Source organism: Vigna unguiculata, chromosome 9 (genome assembly GCF_004118075.2).
Source record: "Vigna unguiculata cultivar IT97K-499-35 chromosome 9, ASM411807v1, whole genome shotgun sequence".
NCBI lineage: Eukaryota > Viridiplantae > Streptophyta > Magnoliopsida > Fabales > Fabaceae > Vigna > Vigna unguiculata.
This window is the reverse complement of record NC_040287.1, coordinates 4,968,946-4,991,229: the sequence shown is the minus strand read 5'-3', so window position 1 is coordinate 4,991,229 and position 22,284 is coordinate 4,968,946. Positions and strand designations below refer to the sequence as shown.

Here is a 22,284-nt window from a genome sequence, read left to right as displayed (position 1 = left end):
GCTTACTGCATCTACTCTGGTGTGAATGATTATAATTTCTGAAATATATTCTGAACCGACAATATTTTACGATGACGCATGAGTGGTGAATTATTTTAATTCATTTTTAATATTTATTTAAATTAATATTGGTTACATTAATATTAGTCTAATTTATTTTTAGTATTTATATTTATTTAAGCTAATATCAATTAAATTGATGTTAATTTTATTTATTTTAATATTTATTTAAACAAATATAATTATTTAGTACTTACTTAAGTTAGTGGCTGATAAATTGACGTTAATTTTTTTATATTTTATAAATTTGTTTGCATATATAAGTTAGAAGAGGATTGTAGATCAGTCTCAATCAAAAGTCACAAATTTAAGCGTGAGAAATGTTATGTTTGGTATAAGTCTAATTTGCACCAATAAGTGCTGGTCAAATCACTCCAATCAACATGTACTTTTGATCAACACTAAATGTTATATTTTTATTGTAGTATTTTATTGTAGTATTTTATTACATAACTTTTTATAGATGATGTTTAACGAGGAAAATTAAAAACCATTGTAAACAATAGTTTAAAGACTAGGTCTAGTTAAAAAAATTTGAAAGGAATAGAATTGGATTTCATGAAAATGAGAAATTAAAGACAGTTTTATCCACATAATTGTTTAGTGAAATTAGTAATCAATAATTTATACATTCTTGGCTTTAAATGGAATTCATGGGAAGGGAAAACTTGCAAAAAGTGGACATAGGAAACTAATATTGATTATGTGCATTTCGGAAAGTACTACTAATAATGCATTGCTGAATTGATTAATTTTGTCCCATGAATTTTTTAAATTGATAGAAAAAATAAGTTCGAATTTAGTCTTAGCTCAAATTATGAGTAAGGGTGAAAATAAGTTGAACACTTTGTCATGAAAGCCATATTAAGATAGATGCAACAACTATGTCCTGATTCAGATAGTGAGCAACTTGAACAGCATCATATTTAAATATGCGTTTTACACTTGTTCTTTCCAATAGTGCTAATACATCATTAGAGGAAACATAGAAACAAGTCTTTATTTCTCTCTATACAATCTGTACCCCACCAGAACTTCCCAACTTTCAACTCCAACCAAACTTAACTCTACCCCATATTAACATTTTTCAGAAAGGAAAAAAAAATGCTCCATGACAAGACACCAAAAAGCAAAAATGAGCAAAATCTGGAGAGAAACAAACCCCTTCTTTGCTCAACTCTTCTTCAGCCTTTGCTCCCACCACCTTTCCCATTGTGTACATAATCAGATCAGCTACCTGTGCAGCAAATCAATCAAAATGCTCCAAGCTTCTAAAGCTTGCTGGCAAAATACTTGGGAAAATATCTATGGTACAAAATCTACATCCTTATGTTATCCTTCCTAAATATATGCAGCACCAGACACATATTTGCAAATGTTAACATTTAACACCAACCCATTTGGACTAAGCAACTCTGCTTCTAATATAAATTACGTTATTTTGCATCCAAGCTTGCAGAAGGGTCTGCGTTGGGAGGGCTGCCTGCAAAATCACTTGAATGTAACTCACTTGACCTTAGTCCCTGAATGTTTACATTGTTGGGGTTGGCGGGAAGATGCTCTTGTACAATCTACAGGAAAGTATGAACAAAGTTGTAGCAGTTAGACTATTTCTGAAGCAGAAGAAAAGAGAGAACAAAAGATTCATAGACATTTAGTACATTATTATATATCTTACTTTCATGATAAGAATATAATGGAGGGAATAGTAACAAACGTCATTTTGGTATTTCTGGAGTGAATGCTAAATCAGTCAACATATATTTATTCAAAAGCAACAAATGTATTATAATTACCAGATCACCAGCTTCAGAACCCTCTGAGTGGAAAAGAATAGGACGACATCGCTTATCTTCATTCATCAAACTTGAATTTTGAAAGTGGCTCACAAGGGCAGACTTTCCTTGAATTCGAGCATATGCCAAAGAAGCAACTTTTTCGCTGTTAAATTTCTCCCATTTCTTCCCGTTGAATGTCTGCAAAATCAACCGTGTTGCCAATAATGCGTCATTTAACAAAGGGGATATATCATAAAGCTTTTCTAATAACTCTATCTTGATTAACTAAATGTCAAGATATCCGGCTAAATTAATTTTAACAAAGAAAATATCAGAAACCGTGACCTTATTTGTAGAAAACTTTCACTCACTAAAATAACAGAAACATTCAAAAGAAAAATGAGCAAAAGAAATTCCCATAAAAACCTCGTAGAATGGAATAATAAGAGAGGGTGACAGCATATTGATAAATGCATAGCCCACATTGCATTTATTCTGCAGTTAGAAGAAAAAAGACATAATCAGCCTCACAAGTTTGAAAAACAAGTTACAGGAATAATAAACGAACTACTGGAAGAACAAACAATTTACCTTAAAGTCAATTGGCAGATAGAGAAAATCATAAGTACCCCTGTGATTTTCATCAATGGCGGCTAATAACATTTTTGAGGTGTATCTGCAGGTAATGAACAATTAATATACCATCTTAGCATCTAATAAAAAAATATGGTTGATAAACACTTCAGACTTAATCATACTTGTTTGGAATATTCTTTATCATTAATGTAGTCCTGGTATCTTCACCACTTTTAATTTTATCCAAATCAAGCTGAAATTGCTTTTTGCTATCAGCCTGGCTCACATTGTTCTCCATCCATCTACTCCGAGCACGGTCAGCCAAACCCTCCAAAGTGGAAGGTAAAAGTCCTGGATAAGGACCATTTCCCAAGTACACAGGGCTAAGCCTCGGAGATCTCATTCTGAAGTTTGATGACCCATTATCAGATATATTTCTCGGGATAGTGATGTTAGCATTAACAGATCCACCCACATTAACCATGTAATTTCCATCAGTGTGCCCTAGACTCATGCCTCCATAACCAACATTATTCATGAATGAAGTTTCAGATGACTCTGGATGGAAACCAAAGTGTCTCTCAAAAGGCAAACCTGATGGGGCAGAGCCAACGTGATGATTGTGATGATGCTGGGATGAACCAACAAAAGAGCTATTCTGAGTAGAAAAGGGGAAGGCATGGCTTTTTCCATTCGATGTAAATGGATGCCCCACAGATGATCTTGGCCAAGCTGCTGAAGGTTTGGTATGCTCCGAGTAGAGGGTTGGGCTTCCCCATAGAAACTGTGGCCCTGACAAAGTCTCCACTGAGGATCCATTTGATGTTGATGGAGCAAATGAGGACAACGCTCCACGATACTGGCTGAATTTTGGCTCTGGGAGCGAATGTGATTGAAAACTAGCTCCTTCTGAAGAATTCAAGCCGGTAAATATGTGCTCTCCTTGACCGCTTCTTCCCAAGTCATTGCCAATAGCAGCAGCCTTCACAGTATTAGATACTTGTGGTTGCAAAATTGAAGCTAATCCAGGTAAATGATTGCCTGTTGTTGGGCTCAGGATTCTAGAACCAGGAGAGTGACTGATATTTTGCATTGAATTCTGCTCAACAGGGCTATTGAACTGTAACCAGTTACCTGTTAATGAAAAAAATTAGTAACTTACGAAGAGAGAACATATACAAGGGGAACAAGGTTATGTACTCAGTAACAAAATGCTATGCTGCTTATAGATGCTAGTGACACAAGGGATATGTGGATATGTAGTATCTCAAAGAACCAACCTGGAGGAGAGTTAGCTACAGGTGAACCCACTTGATATCGAAAACTCCGAGATTCATCTTGATCAAGCTCTTGGTTCAATTGGAGCATCAAACTAAAAGTTGCAAAGAATTAATGGTTATATGTCTATGTTTAGTGTATGATGCCAGAAAGCAAGTGCGGCAAATATGGAAGTTATGTATGCACAGCTATCAACGGTAATTTGCCCACCCTCAACATAATGAGAATGAGAATCTTTGTTACAAAACACCTTAATTTTAAGGTTAATTTGGCGAAACTCATTTTAAAATGACTACCAGTCAACAATAACTCATTTCACCGGTTTTGTCTTATATTTACACCATGCACAAAACAAAGGTAACAAGAACATTATTAATGTACTCACTTTCTTCGAGCTCCTCCAGGCCGACTAGGTTCAAGCTTTATGCGTTTACCAGCTATGTCACTCCTGTTCAATGATTTAAGAGCTGCTTCTGCAGCTCTGACGTCATAAAATTCAATGAACTTGTGATGCCTCTTGTGAGGAGTTTCCCTTATCTGCAGAAACATAGATAAGTAATCTTAAGTCTAAAAAATACAACACATACACAAATGTCGCAGGGATACAAAGCAACAAGAAAAGATAAAATAATCACCTCTTTGACCTCTCCATAAGCCCCAAATATTTGGCGTAGGTCTTCATTTGAAACAGATGGATCCAGATTGAAAACTACCAATGTTCCTTGGTTTATATCCTTGTCTGATGGATTATCCTGGGATGTGGAAGAAAAGAAAGCCAAATGATTATAATGTCTAGGCATTCAATTAAGGAAAAAAATATACCAAAGCAACTATGAGAGGTGAAAATAACCTTTGGTATTGAGAAGTGAATATCTAGTTTCCGGCGCCGCAGAGGTTTGTTTTGTAATGCTCGCATAGCTGTTCTAGCAGCACGGATGTCATAATAGGATATCATAACAAAACCCCGATGTTTGCATGCAGTATATAGGGTTCTAATATCACCATATAGCTGAAAAAAATTGAAACACAATTAATAATTTGTCTTGCTACAAATGGATTTCTTCTAAACAAACATCTGCAGTGAAGAATCACGAGCACCATAAGGTGTAATTGTATTCTGGGAGCATATTTAGAAAACTAAAATATCAAAGAAAAAAAGTTTACACTAGCTTTCTAGTCTGCATTACCTCAAAAAGGGCTCTCAGCTCCGAGTCCTCCACATTACTGTTAATATTACGAACAAATAATGTTCGAGAAGGATGCTCTCCATATGGATGTTCTCCAGCAACAGTTCCCACACCATTAGGAAAAGAATAATGAGGCAAACCATTGCCAACAGTACTATCAGCAAAGCTTAACTTAGAAATACCCACAGAAAGACTTTCCTGCGGATCAGTTTCTAGTTCCATACCTCCACCACTACCAAACAGATCATACTCTTCCAAGTCCTCAAGGGATCCAGGCAAACCACTAAGGTCAAAATCATCCATTATGCCGGCTAAGAGCTCCTCTTCATCATCAGGAAGCACGGGTCCAACAGCATGAGTACCACCATCTTCAAGTGAACCATCTCCCTCTGCATCTTGATGGAGCTTCTTAAATTCAGATGAGATGTCATCAATAGATTGATAACCATTTTCAGTTTCATTCAAGTTCACTGCAGATGAATAAGCCAAAACAACAGATTTTAGTAAAAATGGAGTAAAAACGGAGCATACAAATGACACAACAGTTGGGAAAACAAGCACATACATTTTTCATGCGGAAGTACAGGTAATGAGCTAGAAAAGAGGCTAGCATCAGATGAAGCATGGTAGGAATCAGATCCAGACAAAGCCTCCCACGTACCATTCCCCAATTTTCCAGGTATTTTTATAGATGGAATCTTGGAAGGACCTATTGGTGATAAAAGGGTTATAATTAATTCCAATTTCAATATAGTAACAACATAATGAAAAAAAAAATTAAACAATTAAGAGAATTACCCAGAGAAGAAGGATCAAAAGCCTGCCTCATTGCATCACCCTTCTGCCTCATTCACAAAAAAAAAAACAGCAATAAATTGAGTATTACCATTTTATTATCACAAATAAAATTTTAAAATATTCAAAAGATTTTTCAACAATCGTAACACTTAGGGAATGCTAATTACACAGGAATAAAGAATAATTACGAAAAATCTACAAATTCAACATCTAGAAGAACAGTGAGCTTTTGGTAATATCTGCAGTAACCAATTCCACTGGTAGTGATAGGAGCAGAATACTTTCTGTTTTATATTATTCTTAATTTAACTCCGCTGGACAAAGGGGAACCAATGCATTAATAAATAACTTTGAATCAGACAACTACACCCCTAAAAAGTCCGCAAAATAGCATAAAGATTCTGCCAGAAAGTGTCAAGGCACTTATTATGGAATCACAAAAATTAATCAATGAAGCACTTACTAGTAATACATTAGGAATTAATAAAGCTTGACTTTTATCTCCAAAATTGGGAACTGACTTCACGAGACCAAAATGAACAGATTCAATACAAAGTGCAACCAGTAATCAGAGAGTACAAGCTAACAAATCCAACTCCTAAAAGCTCCAGATTGCCCACCCAAATTTGGCATTGTTAAAGCACTGACAATTGAGTTCTTATGATGAAATATTAGACGCAGTTATACCCAGTTTCCAATATGCAGGATCAACATTATCACCGTCTTGAGTTTCTGCACAGTCAAAGTGGCAGGAAACAGTCTCACCATAAAGGAAGAGGCGATATACAGATACATTGTTATTAATCTTCCCAAGAATGTGAGAAGATCCTTGTCATTAACCACAGATCCTAAATCTCCCGCTAGACCCCTTCACCGTTGTGTTCTTTCACATCTTCACAGGTCAGGAAAGTTCCAATTCCACAGATTTGGATGTCCTATACAACTAAATTCGGACCCAACAAAGAAGCCTCTGATGCACCAGTTCTTGAATTTGCGTCACGTATTCATGCATATATCAGATACTCAAGAATACTTCGTCGATCCTCATTGATGAAGTATCTAATATATGAAGCACTAATACTATTATGATGAGAATCAGTTATAATTTTTTTATTTTGACAATGTCTAAGAAATGTAATTTTAATTTGGGCCCACACAGCTGCAATTATTTATTTATTATGTTTTAAGAAAAATTATATATTTTTAAACATTGTCACGAATTGTATAATGTTGTTTTCAAAATAATTGTATTTCATCATATCATACAGTATCAGTGCATCACAGCTTGAAACCCAAGACAAAATTTCAAAGAGAAAAAATAAATTAAAGCATCCGATGCAGGATACCGTAACAGTGTCCTTGTTGCAAGTACAGACAAATAAGTTAATATCAAACCAATCACACAAGTTAATTACAGAGCAAACCCATGTGCAAAAGCCAGTTCTTTCCAACGGTTACTCCACTTTCAACAGATTCTATTCATCATCAGAGAAACATCACAATCGACTTCAACCATGTTCAGACAAAAAGAAAACTTGTTCTGGAACTCCATGAATACAAGGTATCAAGATTTAGATTAAGCTCAACAGGTATTCCACAACCATAATCGGTACAAAGAGAAAAACTAAAAACCAAGACACCAACTTTTCCACAATTTCGCAGCATCCAAAGCAGGAGCAGCTTCCATCTAACGAAGAAGAGCAATGATAGTGACCAAATTGAAAAAAAAAAAAAATCCCTTTTAGTTAGACTACTGAACGGACCGTGATAACATCACCCAACGCCCAAAGCACGAAAAAAAGAGCATAAAATACTTACGGTTATGATCGACCAAAGCAAGTTATGAACTTATGATCATAACTATAAAAACCAACCCCGTTTCCCGTGACCGATTGCCACAACCACCTTACAACCCAAAACCACAAATTTAAAAGCACTTCCAGGTTTCAGCAACATCGCACTGCAGAGAAATCATAACCGAAACCCCACAATCCCCATAACCGCCACACTCAAAGCAAATTCCAGTGGAGAACTCGGGTCATCAATTCGATCAACCCCGGAAGGGAAAACGTTAAAAAAAATTTAGAAAATCCATAAACAGTGAATCAAGAGAAAACCCAGGAAATACCTGAAAAGGGGTCAGAAAACCCTAGAGCTTGAAGGGAAGGAGACCGAAAGGAGGGGCTTCAACGGCAGCAATTCGGTCCTTCGGCACCTAAAACCAAATGGGTAGGCAACAAATCGAAGAGAAAGGTGTTGCAATCAAGCAAGTGGAGAAAAGATGAGTGTGTATGTGTGTACGTGTGTGCTTGCAATGTCTGTGATGAAAACAAAATGAGGAATCTTTAGGGAGAAGGAGAAAAGGGTGCAGAGCAAGAGCGTGGCGATGATTGGCCCTGACCCCAGAGAGTGAAAAGGAGCAGAGAATGATTGAGAGAAGGAAGAGAGAGAAAATGGGCTTCAATGGTTTGGGACTTTGAGAAGGTGGAGGATTCAACTGTATTTAAAGGTCATTTGGTGTCCATAAAACAATGTGTTTTTTGCTTTTATTAAACTAAAAACTTGCCTAAAACAAATGTTTAATAATTTTATCTGAGGAGGATAATGATAGATACAACGTAGTTTAATGTAGCAATGAAACATCGAACCCTGTGCCCTACTTTGAACTAGTTTCACTTGCATAAGATAAGAAGAACCGTGTTAAGTGCATCTCAGTTTTCCAAAAAATAATTTTCATTTCTTTTAATGCACACGTATGTGCATAACAATTTTATTAAATAACTTTAAAATCTTTAGAATCAGTATTAAATATATTTTTTTCATTTATAATGAATTTTTGTAGTTTCTTTGTACCAGTAAAAAATTAATATGTTTTCTGATAAATTATTCCAAACATGCACGCGAATATCTTATGTGTGAAATTGTTCCCGCATGATTCCAGGTTTAGTTCTGTAGCACAAGTATCTTATACTTATATATTCTCTTTAATATAAAGGTGTTTGACCATAGTTCAATGAATTGAAAATTGTCTAAAAACCAATTACTTTTCTGCAAAGTTTGGAAACCTATTAATAGAATAATTATGAGTAATTTAATTTATAAATTGTGTTAAGGTGATTTTTCCACCTCAATAACAATTTGAATGTTGACTGCTAAGGAAAAGGTAGTCTCGAAAGTTTAAGTTGTTTAAAACAACTATTCTAAAGAAAAAAGTTTAAAATTAAATTGATTGAATTTTAGAAAGAAAAGTCATTTAATAAACCTATAATGTTCCGTATGTTATACAATTAGATATTTCGGAAACTAAGTAGAGAAGGTGTTTTTTTTTTATTTGACATATTTTTGAATTGACTAATTGAGGATGTTAAGTGCTCCTTTCAACAAAAAGACATCTTACAATTATATAAAATTAGTTTGTTTTTTTTTTTTAATGTCTTCTGATATGAGTGGTCAAATTATTTAGTGGTTAGATAAAAGAAAATGGAGGAAAAATTGTAGATTCGATCTCTGAGTGAGTTTTGAGCTCAAATTTCTAATAAGTTTGTCATCATGGTCTATAAAGAGAGTAAATTCAAATGGCTATCTGGTAGGAAAGACAAATGATTTTTAAAATACTAAACACTTGTTTTACCTTTTAAGTGACATATTCTATATGAAAAATCATTCCAAAAAGTTATAAAGATCATAGGAAGAAAAAGGAACTCAATAAAATTATAAGAATATATAAAAAGAAAAAGAAAGGAAGAAACTATATGTAAGTATAATATTTAACAAAAAACATAATACAAAATTAAATTATTATAAAATATGTAAATTCTAAACTATAATAAATAAATATATTAAAACCAACTTTATCTTATTATTATTATTAAAATTAATTGTTAATTTTGTAAACATTTATATAATTATTACGTGTGTGTCAGATATACCGTAGTTGAGTACCCTTGTAGAAAGTAATAGAGACTTGCATGGTCCTATACATTTTTAATACTTACATAAACATAAAACTATCATGGTGTCACCAAACACTAGGTTGACTTGAGCGTCAGATTAACTTATATAAGTAGAACAACTGTCGATTTTGAAGTGGATAAGTAATTAATATATCTTGGAGTTGGAGTTTGAAGTGCTTGAAGCCTATTAGAGTCTTTACATATAAGTAAAACTATCATGGTGTCACCAAACACTAGACTGACTTGAGTGTCAGATTGACTTCTATAAGGAGACAACTGTCGATTTTAAAGTGGAAAAGTAATTAATATATCTTGGAGTTGGAGTCTGAAGTGCTTGAAGCCTATTAGAGTCTTTACATATAAGTAAAACTATCATGGTGTCACCAAACACTAAACTCACTTGAGCATCAGATTAACTTCTATAAGAAGACAACTGTCGATTTTGAAGTGGACAAGTAATTAATATATCTTGGAGTTGGAGTCTGAAGTGCTTGAAGCCTATTAGAGTCTTTACATATAAGTAAAACTATCATGGTGTCACCAAATACTAGACTGACTTGAGCGTCAGATTGAATTCTCTAAGGAGACAACTGTCGATTTTGAAGTGGACAAGTACTTAAGATATCTTGGAGTTAGAGGTCTGAAGTGCTTGAAGCATGGTCTATTAGAGTCTTTACGTATAAGTAAAACTATAATAGTGTCACCAAACACTAGACTGACTTGAGCGTCAGATTGACTTCTATAAATAGACAACTATCGATTTTGAAGTGGACAAATACTTAAGATATTTTGGAGTTGGAGGTCTGAAGTGCTTGATGTATGGTCTATTAGAGTCTTTATATATACAGTTGACCTTATAATAATACTATGGCATGAATTTTTTTTTCTTGTTCACAAATATATATATATATATATATATATATATATATATATGTTGGATCTCTTTAAATATGTAAAAAACCTTTTTTTTTCTTGTCTAGTATCTCCTCCGATGCAAAACCAATTTTTTTTACAGTTTTGACTTCAATATAATTTTAATTTTAGTGCCTTAAATTTAGCAGTCATTTCTTCAAGAAATCTCTTTAAAAAGATAAATTATGAAGTAAAAGGATATCAGTGGTACATATATTAAACTTTATGATTTCTTTATATTTTATATAATTTTAAGTGTTACAAGTTCATAGTATAAAATTATAAAAAGACAAACCACAAAGAGACACACATTTGTGTTTTGAGGCATCATAAGTAGTTTGAATAGGTTTATGGCGGAAGACAAAGAGGACAAAACATGGAAATGTGGATTCACATCACTCCATAAAATATTGCAAGTGGGTTAACTTTCCACAAACAAGGGTGCCATTAGGAATTCATTTTTAGAAATCTTTATACTATTCTAGTACTTTTCTAATCATGTTCTAAATGAAAAACAAAAAAAAAAAATCTTAAGCAAAAACGTGGAAGTTCATTGAATTAAGAAAAAAATTTAAAAATGAAAACTTAAATTTAATTAAATTTTTTTAAAAAATAACTTTTATAGGATGATTATTTTATATGTTTAATATTGAAGTTAGAGATAACTTTAATATTTTTTTAACATTCTAATTTATTTTTTTAAATAAAACATGTTTTTATGTTGGGCTATCCAACACAATTTCTCATATTACATCTACTCATCTTAAATAAGAAAATAGACCGTGTTGGATAATTATTCACTCGCATCGCATCATAAACTTAATAAATTTTAAATTTATCTTTATTTAATGAAATTGACATTAATTAATAATTGGAGATATGATATAAAATAAATTGTGCTTTTAACAACTTTGAAAATATTAGGAATTTCAACTTATGATGCTAGTTTGGGTGATTGTCATAGAATTTCGCATTCAGGTAATAAAAAAAAAAAGTTTTGGAAGACATTAAAACTGAGACTTTTAAAAAATAAATTAATTCCTTAAATGTGCCGGTATGTTTTAATTATTAGGGTGTATATATATGTTTGGACTAAGACAGTTATCCATTCCAATCAAAAGAAATAATTTTGGGCACAATTAAACTGAATTTATGTATTTATAGTAAAAATACATGTGATATATGGGTGTTCACTTTTCTATTATAAAAAAATAATTTATAAAATATATAATTACTGAAATAAAATATATTGTATAATTTTTTAATGTATTTATCTTTTAAAAATGTCTCAGCTTGTGTATTACTTTAATGTATTCCCAAACTTTTGTCTTAAAATCTCTTATAAGTATCTTTTTATAACTTTTATCTTAAAATCTTTTATAAAGAAACTCATTCTAACACATTTAATTGGAATTAGTTCCAACTCAATTACAAGTAAAATTCAAACTAATATATATATATATATATATATATATATATATTAAAAAAATGTTTTTCTGTTACTGAAATTTAAATAATAATAATAATATAACATTTTTGTTTTGCATAATATTATTTTAATGACACATTAATCTACAAAATTGCAAATATTAATCATATTTTATGCCCTCTTTATATTAATAAAATATTAATGGCAGTAAATTATGAACATTACATTACAAGTTTTGTATATTATAATATTATAAAAAAAAAAGTAAATAGGGGTGGGGTATCAAAGATTGTGAAGAGAGGAATATTCTAAGCATCCACCACCACACGATTACGTAAAATTTTCAAAGTTCATTCAAACGTTACAGTATCGTGATAACTACACATATAGATACTATATAATGGATAATGTATAATATTAATGTCCATAAAGAACATAAAAATTACATAAAATTAAATGCAAAGAATGTTCATAGTATACATCTGAACATGCAATTTGACATTATGTACATATGAGGTGTAAGTAAGTTAAGTTTGAAACTCGGTGCTCTTGCATACGTGTCAATTCAATCCAAATGATTGAAATTGCATGAACCAATTCTATACAAGGTAGGTGAGGTTTAAAATTTAATAAAATGGACGTTTAATTATTTTATAATTTCACATATATCTTTAATTGAGTTTTCCATTAAGAACAACTATTTATTTTCTTGTAAAAAATATCTTTTTTAAATAATTCACAATTTTTTTTTTAACTTTTTTTGTGTAATGTAAGAAAATATTTTGTCTGTGTATCGTGAATAAATAAAGTAAGATGAGTCATTATAGAAGAAGATGGTTGATGAAATTTTAAATTTAAAAATAGAAAATAACCACTATTACGCAAGATAACATCATCTCTTTATGATGACGTCCAAAGCTTCGAATTTCCACTTCTTGCTGTGCATCATCCCAACCTCTTTTAGATTTATACAATTTTTTTAATACTTAATGGAGTATAATATGATTGCACAAACGTTTTCACACGAGATTTCTTTTAAATTAAAAATGTGAAAAAAATATAAAATTAGCTTCTTTTAAACTAACGTTAATTACGAATAAACAAAGAATTGAAAATGATATATGAAGTACATAAGTTCATAAGTTTATTTTCATGGTATGTCTTCTCTTAAAAATACTTATAAAGAAATTTGATTTTAAAGACTATAAATTACATGACTACAATGTTCTTAAATAATTGTTTTAAGCAATTTTAATCAAGATAACTTTAAAAAACAATTTTTACCATATCAGTGAACTAAATTTAATCATCCATTTCACATATTTTAGTCAACTTTTATCTTAATAGAATGTACCAAATTGATGATGTGCATTAATATTAAGAACAGATTTATTTTGTTGTTTTCGATTGTTAAAGCTTAAATTTCTAGTAAACTCTTTTTGATGTAATTGTGCAATTGGTTTCAACTTAATGAGAAGAAGTTAATGATTTACCTGGTGAGCTTAATTGTAGTAGTGATGACTAGTAGTTAAAATCGATATTATATTTAAAATATTAAAAAATTCATATAATCATAGAGTAGTTAAAATCGATATTATATTTAAAATATTAAAAAATTCATATAATCATAGAGTGTGAGATCATAATATCATATATTTTGTAGATTTTACTTTTTGTATAAACATAATATATATATATATATATATATATATATATATATATATATATTCATAAAAATAATTAATCGCTCTTCGATATTTAATTAAATTTAAAGTTTACAAAATTTATTACTTTCTCAGTGTAATGTTACTATGAACATTCTCTCCCTATAAGTGGGATAACAAGAACATCTCCTTCACCATTATGAGAGTTTGGATTTTCTACTAGTTTTTCTTTGTTGTTCCTCTATTGTACCTTTAAAATTTACTGATGGCCATTAATTTTAAAATTTTAAAATATATTAAAATTATTTTTAAAATACAAAAATAATATGTTCTTAATACTTAACAGAGGATAACACAAAAAAAACTCAGCTGAAAAACCAGACTTCTACCACCTTAGGTTTGACCTTTAACCAGGTAAATCTTTTTTCTACTCGATTAACAAACATTTAATCAATAAAACAATTATTGGGTTTAAGTGAAAATAGAAATTAATCTTAGAATTTAAATAATAAAGTATGGGAAAAAAGAATTGAAATAAAATGATAGAGGTAAAATAAAAGTTTGGTGTGTATACAATATGTGTGGATGAGGAAGAAAAGAAGAAAATTGAAGTTATATTAATTTTTAGTTTGATGACAACTTTGTATTAATTTTTAATTAAAAAATAAATTTTAATAATCATTGTGTTAATTTTTAATTTGATAAGATGGGGTGATAACACACTAATAATGAATTTTTAGTTACATTAACTTGTAGTTAGGTTTAAGTTTAATTTAAATTAAATTCATTTAATCAATAAAGTAAAGAGATGAGGAACAATTTTACGATGAACTTATCAATTTTACTATTTACTATATATACGTGGAATCTATCTCATAAATATTATATAATATCATCAAATTTTACAATTTTACGGTTTAAATCTTGATTATGTTACACTTTGTCAATACAGAAAAAGAAAATACTATAAATTCAATGTTTAATGTGTAGCATTTCTTTTCATTGTTTGGTTTTCAGTGCTTTTATTTATATAATTCTCAAACAGGTAAGACTTCTCCCTACACTTCAAATAATTTATCCTGTTCTCCAAATAATAACATTAATTACATTAATCCCTACCAACTATAGTAGTTGACGGTAATTAAAAATTTATTGAGCTCCCATGTTAACTAAAAACCTCTACACCTCCAAATTCACTTAAAGTTTTGAAAAATACTGTAACGTATCCTCTCCCTCCTCCTCCAACGATATACTGCAGATATATGTTGTTTTATAATAACATTTTTTTATACCAGATATCAATATCTGATATGATAATGTATCCGATATAACGATTGAATATATTTTTTTATCAAATATAGACATCTAATATAATTGAACTTTTCTAGACTTTTAATTTATCGGAACTAATTTAACTATTTTGAAAATTTTAATTTAATTTTAAACTTGAGCTTACATGAAATCTAATGACTTTATGTGGACTATCTAAAGTTCATAAATCATTTTGATACTTAGGGATAATAAAAAATAAAACCCGTATTTATGAAAATTTGTAACGAATATTAAATATTTTTAATGGGTACTTGAACATAATAGACATGAATGTTATAATTATCCTCTCGTTGATAGATACTTCTACAAAATAGACATGTATTATAATATTAATACACTGATAACTTTACTTCAAAAATTTAATAAATTCAACTGAATTAATTATTATCTTAGATATCTGAATCTTGAGTTTCCATTTTTTTTTCAAAGGTTCTGTAAGAAATAATTGCAGAAAAGACGTACTTAATTACATTATCACGCACTGTTGATTGATGACATGTTACTAATGAAAGTCTGAGTTATTTTGTAGTGTATTTATGTCGACAAAAATTCTAGCAAACGAATAGACTATGTAGATGATTTTTTTTCCAGCATTTAGACTTTTTATTTTGTATTGGTTTTAATTTAAATTTATACTTTACATTGTCTTGAACATATGTTTGTGTCTACAATTTTTCCTTTTGTTGGAATCGGTTTTTAAACTATGATAAAATAAAACAATATTACATGAGTATTGAATGAACACATCGATTGTTAACAAGACCAACACCTTTAATTCAAAATATTTTAAGCTGAAATTATGCTATCCTTGTACGATTTTTACTAAAACTGAATTGAAATCGTGCTATAGCTACACACTATTTAATCTTAAAATTGTTTTGCAACAGAATCTTGTCACCCTAACTTCCCCATGTTCATAAGCTTTTATAAAAATTGCCAATTTTGATAATTAAAAAATAAAAAGGCTAGTTTGATAGAAACAAATTGGTCCTTATTTTTGTTAACAAAGATCAAATTAGTTTTTCGAATTTTTTTTTTAATTTGGTCTTAATTTTTTTAAAAATAATAATATGTTGAATAACTAAATTTTGATAACTTTTTTCTATAAAAAATAAGAGTGATTCAATTTGATTTTTATTGTTAGTTTTTCACGAAAGATGTTAAATTAAAACAAACCACAAATTAATAGGTGAGATTGACTTTAACTCCATTATAAAAAATTAAATTAACGATAAAGATCAAATTGAATAACTCTTAACAAAATTTAAAATTAACGATAAAGATCAAATTGAATAACTCTTAACAAAATTTAAAACCAAATTGAAAAAAAGAAAACAATTTTGACACTTTTTAACAAGAATAAGGAACAAAAAGTAATTTAGTCTACAAATTTTCTATGTTTCCATCAATTTACTGATATAGCAATGTTACTTACTGCATGGCCATGTTAAGATAGATTCATCTGAATTAGTCTTCTGAGTATAATTGATATCAGTTTAAGGAGAAGAAGTTGTGAATGGAAGCGGATAATATAAGCTAATAATTTATTCTTCTCTGCTAATACCGTAAAATATCTGTCTACAAGCCTATCAGTTTCTCATGGTTTATGATCTATGAGAGATACATTTGATGTAAGGTAGTACTAATTTTAATGGAGAGAATTCATATGACAAATAGGCCATGTTGACTCTGGCACCTTGCAGTCTTGCAACAGCTGCTGAAGACAGAGTGATTTCTGGTGTATCACAGAAAGAAAGAATGCCCTTTTGTTCATCATCTAGGTGTAGTTTTGTACATGAAGTGAAGCCCACAAGCCTAATAAGGTAAATAACAGAAGTTCAGAGTGTGAAACAGATGTGGCTTTATTGGGGCTTCCCGTTGGGCCTGAACCATACACTGATGCTCCACCAGGAATTGTTGTGATACCTGGTGCAGTTGGAGTCATAATACCTGGTGCAGTTGGTGTCATAATAGATGGTGTAGTTGGGGTCATAGTACTTGGGGTGGTTGGAGTCATGGTACTTGGTGTGGTTGGAGTCATAGTGCTTGGTGGAGTTGGGGGGCTTACATAAGTTGGTGTTGGTGGACTCATGCTGCATCAACAATACATGTATCAGGAATTCAGAGGGTATAAAGTCACATTTGATGTTTTTGAATAAGATATAGTTTAAGAAATTCTCACCTTGGTGTTTTGGATGATGTATAGCGGCAGTTCCCATTACCTGAAATGATGTGGAGAAGAGCATGTTATGGTTTATTTATATGTTGTAGCTTTGAAAACATTGAATGCAAAGTTTCTCATGTGTATTTTGAAGACATCAAAGTGTTAATCTAAAGTTTTTTTATCATGTTGAGATAATGAGGGTATAATGTTTGATGAAAAGTCTTACTGGGATCCTTGTTTGTAAGTACAGCAGTTCCTCCGAATGCACAGCTTGTAGGAGCTGGATTCTTCTGGTAGTAGTCATTAAATGCATAAGAAGCATGGTCTTTGAGAGTATTTGGGTTGTAACAACCTGCTCCAGGTTGAATGGCTGAACAGTCTGCACCATAGCCACAAGCATAGTCAAGAGCCACCTTCAGAGTGCTCTCTGCAGCTGATTGGCTGGCAACACACCACTGACCACCTGCTGATGCAGTAGCAGGAGTGGGAGTAGTGGTTGTAGTAGGGCTAGGTGGGACCATAGTTGGATTTGTAGGACTTGTTTTTGGGGTTGTGGGGTTTGTGTATGGGTTTATGGGGGTCATGTATGGGGTTGTAGGAGGGGTTTGTCCTATTGTGCCAGGTGCTTGAGGAGTTGTTGGGTTTAGTGTAGGATATGGATTTGCTGTGCCTGGAGTTGTAGGGTTGACTACAGGAACTGCATCCAACTTGGTACCAAATTCATATGAGATTTCTTGGTTTTCTTCCTCTCCTAATCTTATGCCTTTACCTAGACCTGTAAAAGAAACCAAGGATCTTTCAACTTTTCAACAGTACAAATGAAAATAAATAGCTGAAATTGAACTAGTAAACTTGAATAAATTAGCCTAATAAAGTGCTTCTGTGATTGCTCCGAATGTGTTTTATGAGCTCAGTAATGGATGTACCTATATATTGCCTTTCTACAGCTACCCTTATTACTTTTGTTTGTTTAGATTCCAGTAGAACTAGACTTGAGCCAAGTGAACCAATTTAAGGCAGAAAAACACCCTCAATTCTATTTTGTCTGTTCACAAAAAGTTAAATTCGAGACTCTATGTAAATACATCAAACTTCATGTTCAGATTTTTGCTATTGATGAATTCTGTCGACAGCTTTTCATGCCTTCAGTATTGTACTTTTCTAGTTAAACACCAGTACTCTATTTATATACAGCTTCTTAGGCTTTGTAGTTATGCCAAGCAAAACAAAAAATACATGATGATACAACATACATGCACTTGTCACTTGTCTGTGATTTTGTTAAAACGATGGAAGTTCCAACAAAAAGTTAAGTTACCTAAACTGAAGAGAAGACACAAAGAGAACAACACATGGCGCCAACTTCTAACTCCCATGTCTGCTGCAGGTTGGCTTGTATTTGTCTTGATCCTGATTTTTCCTTCTGGGTTTGGAGCAATGCTCAAGAGATGCAGATTTATGTGAGGTAGAACTTTTTTCTTTTAGCCCCCATCTTCATATTTATATATATATGTAAAACAAAAACCTGAGAATCATTGCTTTCTTGGATCAAAGAGAGAAGGAAGAATATAGAAAACTTGGGAAATGAGGCATTGGATATTTGAATTTAGCAAGCAAGAGAAGGTTCAAAAGGGAGAAAAAGGAGAATGATGGTAAAAGGCAAAAGGGAGATCTAGTATTGTATTAATCTGACACTTGGGAACTGAAATATGCATAATTTAATTGGATGGTGATATGTGTGGTACAATGTCATAGCTCTTTTATGCTTTTTCTGCCACTGTTTATGGGACTGAACCAAAAGCTAAAGTTGATACACTAATTTTGCACTCGGTGCCTTTCAGGGTAGTGATGAAGAATGTTGTCTGCATTGTATTCTGCTTTTTGTTTCAATGAATACTTAGGAATCACGATTTCTTTTATCAGAATTGTCTACTAGGTCATTGCTACCTTCTCTCACAAGAACTTCAATTGAATATGTTATTCTTATGCTTCCTTGTCCCATGCTTTAATGTTATCTCACACATTCTACATGTTTAAGGTTTTTGCTTCCTGTTTTTTTTAGAACAAGATCTCTTGAATCAAGAATATTAGGTGTCCTATGATGCCATTTGATTATATATATCTTAGATTTTCAACTTTTGGATGTCTAGATCTTGTACTAGTTGCTTTCACTTCAAAATAAGAAAGTAAAAAAAAAATACAAGGATTATTTTTGTTTATGTTACAACAAATCTAAGAGAAAAATATATGGGTCCAAAATTAAAGAAATAAAAATTATATGGTTAAAAAGTTATGAGAATCAAAATGATATAACTTATATCGGATATGATTAGGAATACAAGTATAAATTTAAATCGTTTCGTTAGAAAAAAGTGTTTTTAATAAAATAATCACATTAAAATTTTTAATACATTTTTGGTAAATTTATTTAAAAATCAAAAATGATTTTTTGACAAATATTTGGATAACAAAATTACTAAATAGAGTAATTTTTTATTTTTTTTATGAAAGTTACAAAATTAAATAATAAAATCTTAAGACTTTTTTACCAAAAATAATTATTTTTCAAAATTAGTCAAATAAAACTTTGTTAAAACGCATAAAGATGTGTTTATGACTTTTTATTTGACAAAACATTATTGTCGAAGTTTCATAGGGTTTTATAGTATTATTTTTCAATCTTTCTTTTTGTTGTACAAAATCTAATATTATTATTTTTTATTACTGTACCATACTTTATAAACTGTGTCCTTTCTCTTTCATTTTCCCTTTGAGATTAATTTTGTTTTTTCTGCACACTTTCTATTAAAACATTTTTTTTACAGTAAATTAACACAAACTTATGGGCACTTACATACACATTAATGTATGAATCACTTAAAAAGTAATTTATTTTAATTTTATATATATATATATATATATATATATATATTTAACACAAATAAACGAATAGACTCAATATTACATGAAACATTTTAATTTTCTCGTGTATGACACATGTTATATGATAATGTAGTGTCTACTTTGATTGAAAAACCAATTATCATTTTGTGCATGTTTCTTTTATCTTATTATATGACAAAACTTTTTCAACATGTTTGTCTTTCTATATTATTTGGACGTGTTGTTCGAAATGAATTAGTTGTCATCCAATTATGGTTTTTCTCAATTGTAAATGTAACTTTAATCTTCTTCTCACTTATAAATGTATAACTTAAATTTTTTTTATATATTTATATATGTTCAAGATGACGAAAGAATGATTAAAAAATAGTAAAGGATGTTAAATATTTTGTGATTTTATTCTCTTTCGTTAGTAACAAATATTTATGTGAGTAATATCTTTTCTTTCTTGGTATATATTTCTTCCTCCTCTTCTAGTCCTATAAATATGAATATATTCTTCATTGTTTTGGTATCTTAATATAGAGTCCTTCTTCTTCTATGTTTTTTATAAGCATATTTTTATTCTACGTTATCTTTCTTCTTATCTTTATAAGATAATTTGTGTGTTGAAAATTTTCTATGTAAATTATTTTACTTTAACATAAATTTGAGTTTATTGTAGAGACAAGGTAGAAGAATTATATTGACTCATCATTTTTCCTTAAAAAAAGGTTAACAAAAACAATAACTAAACAAAGAAAATGGTTAGATTAAAGCAAAAAGTTCAATGAAATAATTTCTATATAGTCTTTATAAATGATGTTCAAGATCACAAAAATTCTCTCAACCACTCAACAATACAAAAGGAATACAAGGTCAAATAACTTTTTTACTCAAATTCTTAAAGTTAGTTCAACATTTCAAAGAAATTATGGATCTAAGTAACCAATTCAAGTGAAATATGAAATGTTTTTCCAGATGCAATTAGAAGTTCAAGAATATTATGACAACTTCAAATAAAATGATGATGGTTTAAGAAAGATAAACTAAAAGGGTTAAAACAAGAACAAATATATAAAAAAACTAACAAAATGTAACAAAACTAAGAAGTAAGACAAAGGAAAAACACCAAATAAATTAAAAAAAGTAAAATGATAAAGTTTCTTGTCAAAATCAATTAATAAAATAATATCAAGACAAGCTACAATGTTGGAATTATTTTTTCAAACTAATGATGAAAACAATCAATATTACATGGTAGTAAGGATGCACAAATTCTTGGCACTTTCTGATTCATATAGCATTTGACAAAGATTATTTTGTTTTGGCTATCTGATTTTATTTTTATTTTAATGCACCTCTGTGATCCAAAATTTAAATATAATACGGGTTGATCTACACAAGGTTTGAATACTTAATCTCTATGTTTAAAATTTAATGTATCTTCATACCTTTTATCATAAAATTGGCTAATATTAAATAAATTGTGTTTGAAGTATTTTACTAACAAACACATTTTCAGTGGTAATAGATAAGGAATTTTTAATATTTTTAACACCAAGATATTTTATGCATGACTTTTTTCTTATTTTTTTTTTCTTTTGAAATGAAAAACCAATTCTAACTTTGTCCATAACATACCTTTTATGAACTTAGAAGTACATACAAATTTGATCTTCCTAATGCGATTTTTAGCAATGGTTTTCAAAACATGTTATACTTTTGTTACATGTTTCTTGTAATCTTCGATATAAATTCTCTCTTAGACTTTGATTTACAATTGCTTGATGAGTTTTCATAAGTCATTTATTAAACATCAATATCAGTTTATTGATTGTAATTCTTCTCTTTCAATTGAGTTAATATATTCTCTCTTTTAAGTATATTGTTTGAATAAAAGATATTTTTTGCTTTTTGATGTAATTCATTAAATCCATCAAAAATTGATTATAGTTTTCCGCAATTTCAAATTCAAAACTACTCACACTACTGTTTATTGATTCAACATTTCAACATCTTCCATTAAGCAAAGATTAAATTCTTTTTCAGTTTCACTTGAACTACTTGAGGTGCAGGGAATATTAATTTTTCATGCAATGTAGACTCTTTTCTTTTTGGGTATCTCAAACTCTTGTTTTTGCTTTTAACAAATGAAAACAAGGCTTTCTATGACATTGCTTACCACAATCATAGAAAACAAGGCTTTCTATCTCAAACTCTTGTTCCTGTTTCTTGAAACTTTTCCTTTACATGCTTGCTATGTTTGT

The 22,284-nt window shown here is 30.3% G+C and overlaps 2 protein-coding genes and 1 long non-coding RNA gene across 3 annotated transcripts; 1 reads left to right on the top strand and 2 right to left on the bottom strand.

The window, feature by feature from the left end:
- Nucleotides 1-943: 943 nt before the first annotated feature.
- On the bottom strand, nt 944-8,173 carry LOC114162403 (protein MEI2-like 5). Its single transcript, XM_028046273.1, has 13 exons — nt 7,806-8,173; nt 5,678-5,720; nt 5,445-5,588; nt 4,880-5,349; nt 4,543-4,701; nt 4,328-4,444; nt 4,078-4,229; nt 3,695-3,786; nt 2,597-3,548; nt 2,430-2,514; nt 2,265-2,333; nt 1,857-2,036; nt 944-1,631 (listed from the first exon to the last, which is right to left on the bottom strand). Exons 2-13 carry the CDS (start codon nt 5,706-5,708, stop codon nt 1,497-1,499), a joined length of 2,586 nt encoding a protein of 861 aa, XP_027902074.1. The 5' UTR covers nt 5,709-5,720; nt 7,806-8,173; the 3' UTR covers nt 944-1,496.
- Nucleotides 8,174-16,469: 8,296 nt separating this feature from the next.
- LOC114162667 (PLASMODESMATA CALLOSE-BINDING PROTEIN 4-like) lies at nt 16,470-18,655 on the bottom strand. The gene is made up of 4 exons (XM_028046622.1): nt 18,450-18,655; nt 17,358-17,906; nt 17,150-17,189; nt 16,470-17,060 (listed from the first exon to the last, which is right to left on the bottom strand). Exons 1-4 carry the CDS (start codon nt 18,505-18,507, stop codon nt 16,745-16,747), a joined length of 963 nt encoding a protein of 320 aa, XP_027902423.1. The 5' UTR covers nt 18,508-18,655; the 3' UTR covers nt 16,470-16,744.
- LOC114162668 lies at nt 16,710-19,082 on the top strand. Its single transcript, XR_003599276.1, has 3 exons — nt 16,710-16,790; nt 18,519-18,596; nt 18,686-19,082. It is a non-coding gene; the product is annotated as an uncharacterized LOC114162668 (long non-coding RNA).
- Nucleotides 19,083-22,284: the final 3,202 nt, after the last annotated feature.

Bases quoted from the DNA above. Each gene is read 5' to 3' on its own strand.
- LOC114162403 (XM_028046273.1), bottom strand. From the start codon at position 5,708: ATGAGGCAGGCTTTTGATCCTTCTTCTCTGG. The intron at 5,350-5,444 runs GTATGTGCTTGT...ATTCATCTGCAG, and splicing joins TGTACTTCCGCATGAAAAAT to TGAACTTGAATGAAACTGAA. The intron at 2,037-2,264 runs GTTTTTATGGGA...TTGATTTTGCAG, and splicing joins TTATTATTCCATTCTACGAG to ACATTCAACGGGAAGAAATG.
- LOC114162667 (XM_028046622.1), bottom strand. From the start codon at position 18,507: ATGGGAGTTAGAAGTTGGCGCCATGTGTTGTTCTCTTTGTGTCTTCTC. The intron at 17,907-18,449 runs GTAACTTAACTT...TTTCTTTTACAG, and splicing joins GTGTCTTCTCTTCAGTTTAG to GTCTAGGTAAAGGCATAAGA. The intron at 17,190-17,357 runs GTAAGACTTTTC...ACATCATTTCAG, and splicing joins ACTTACAAACAAGGATCCCA to GTAATGGGAACTGCCGCTAT.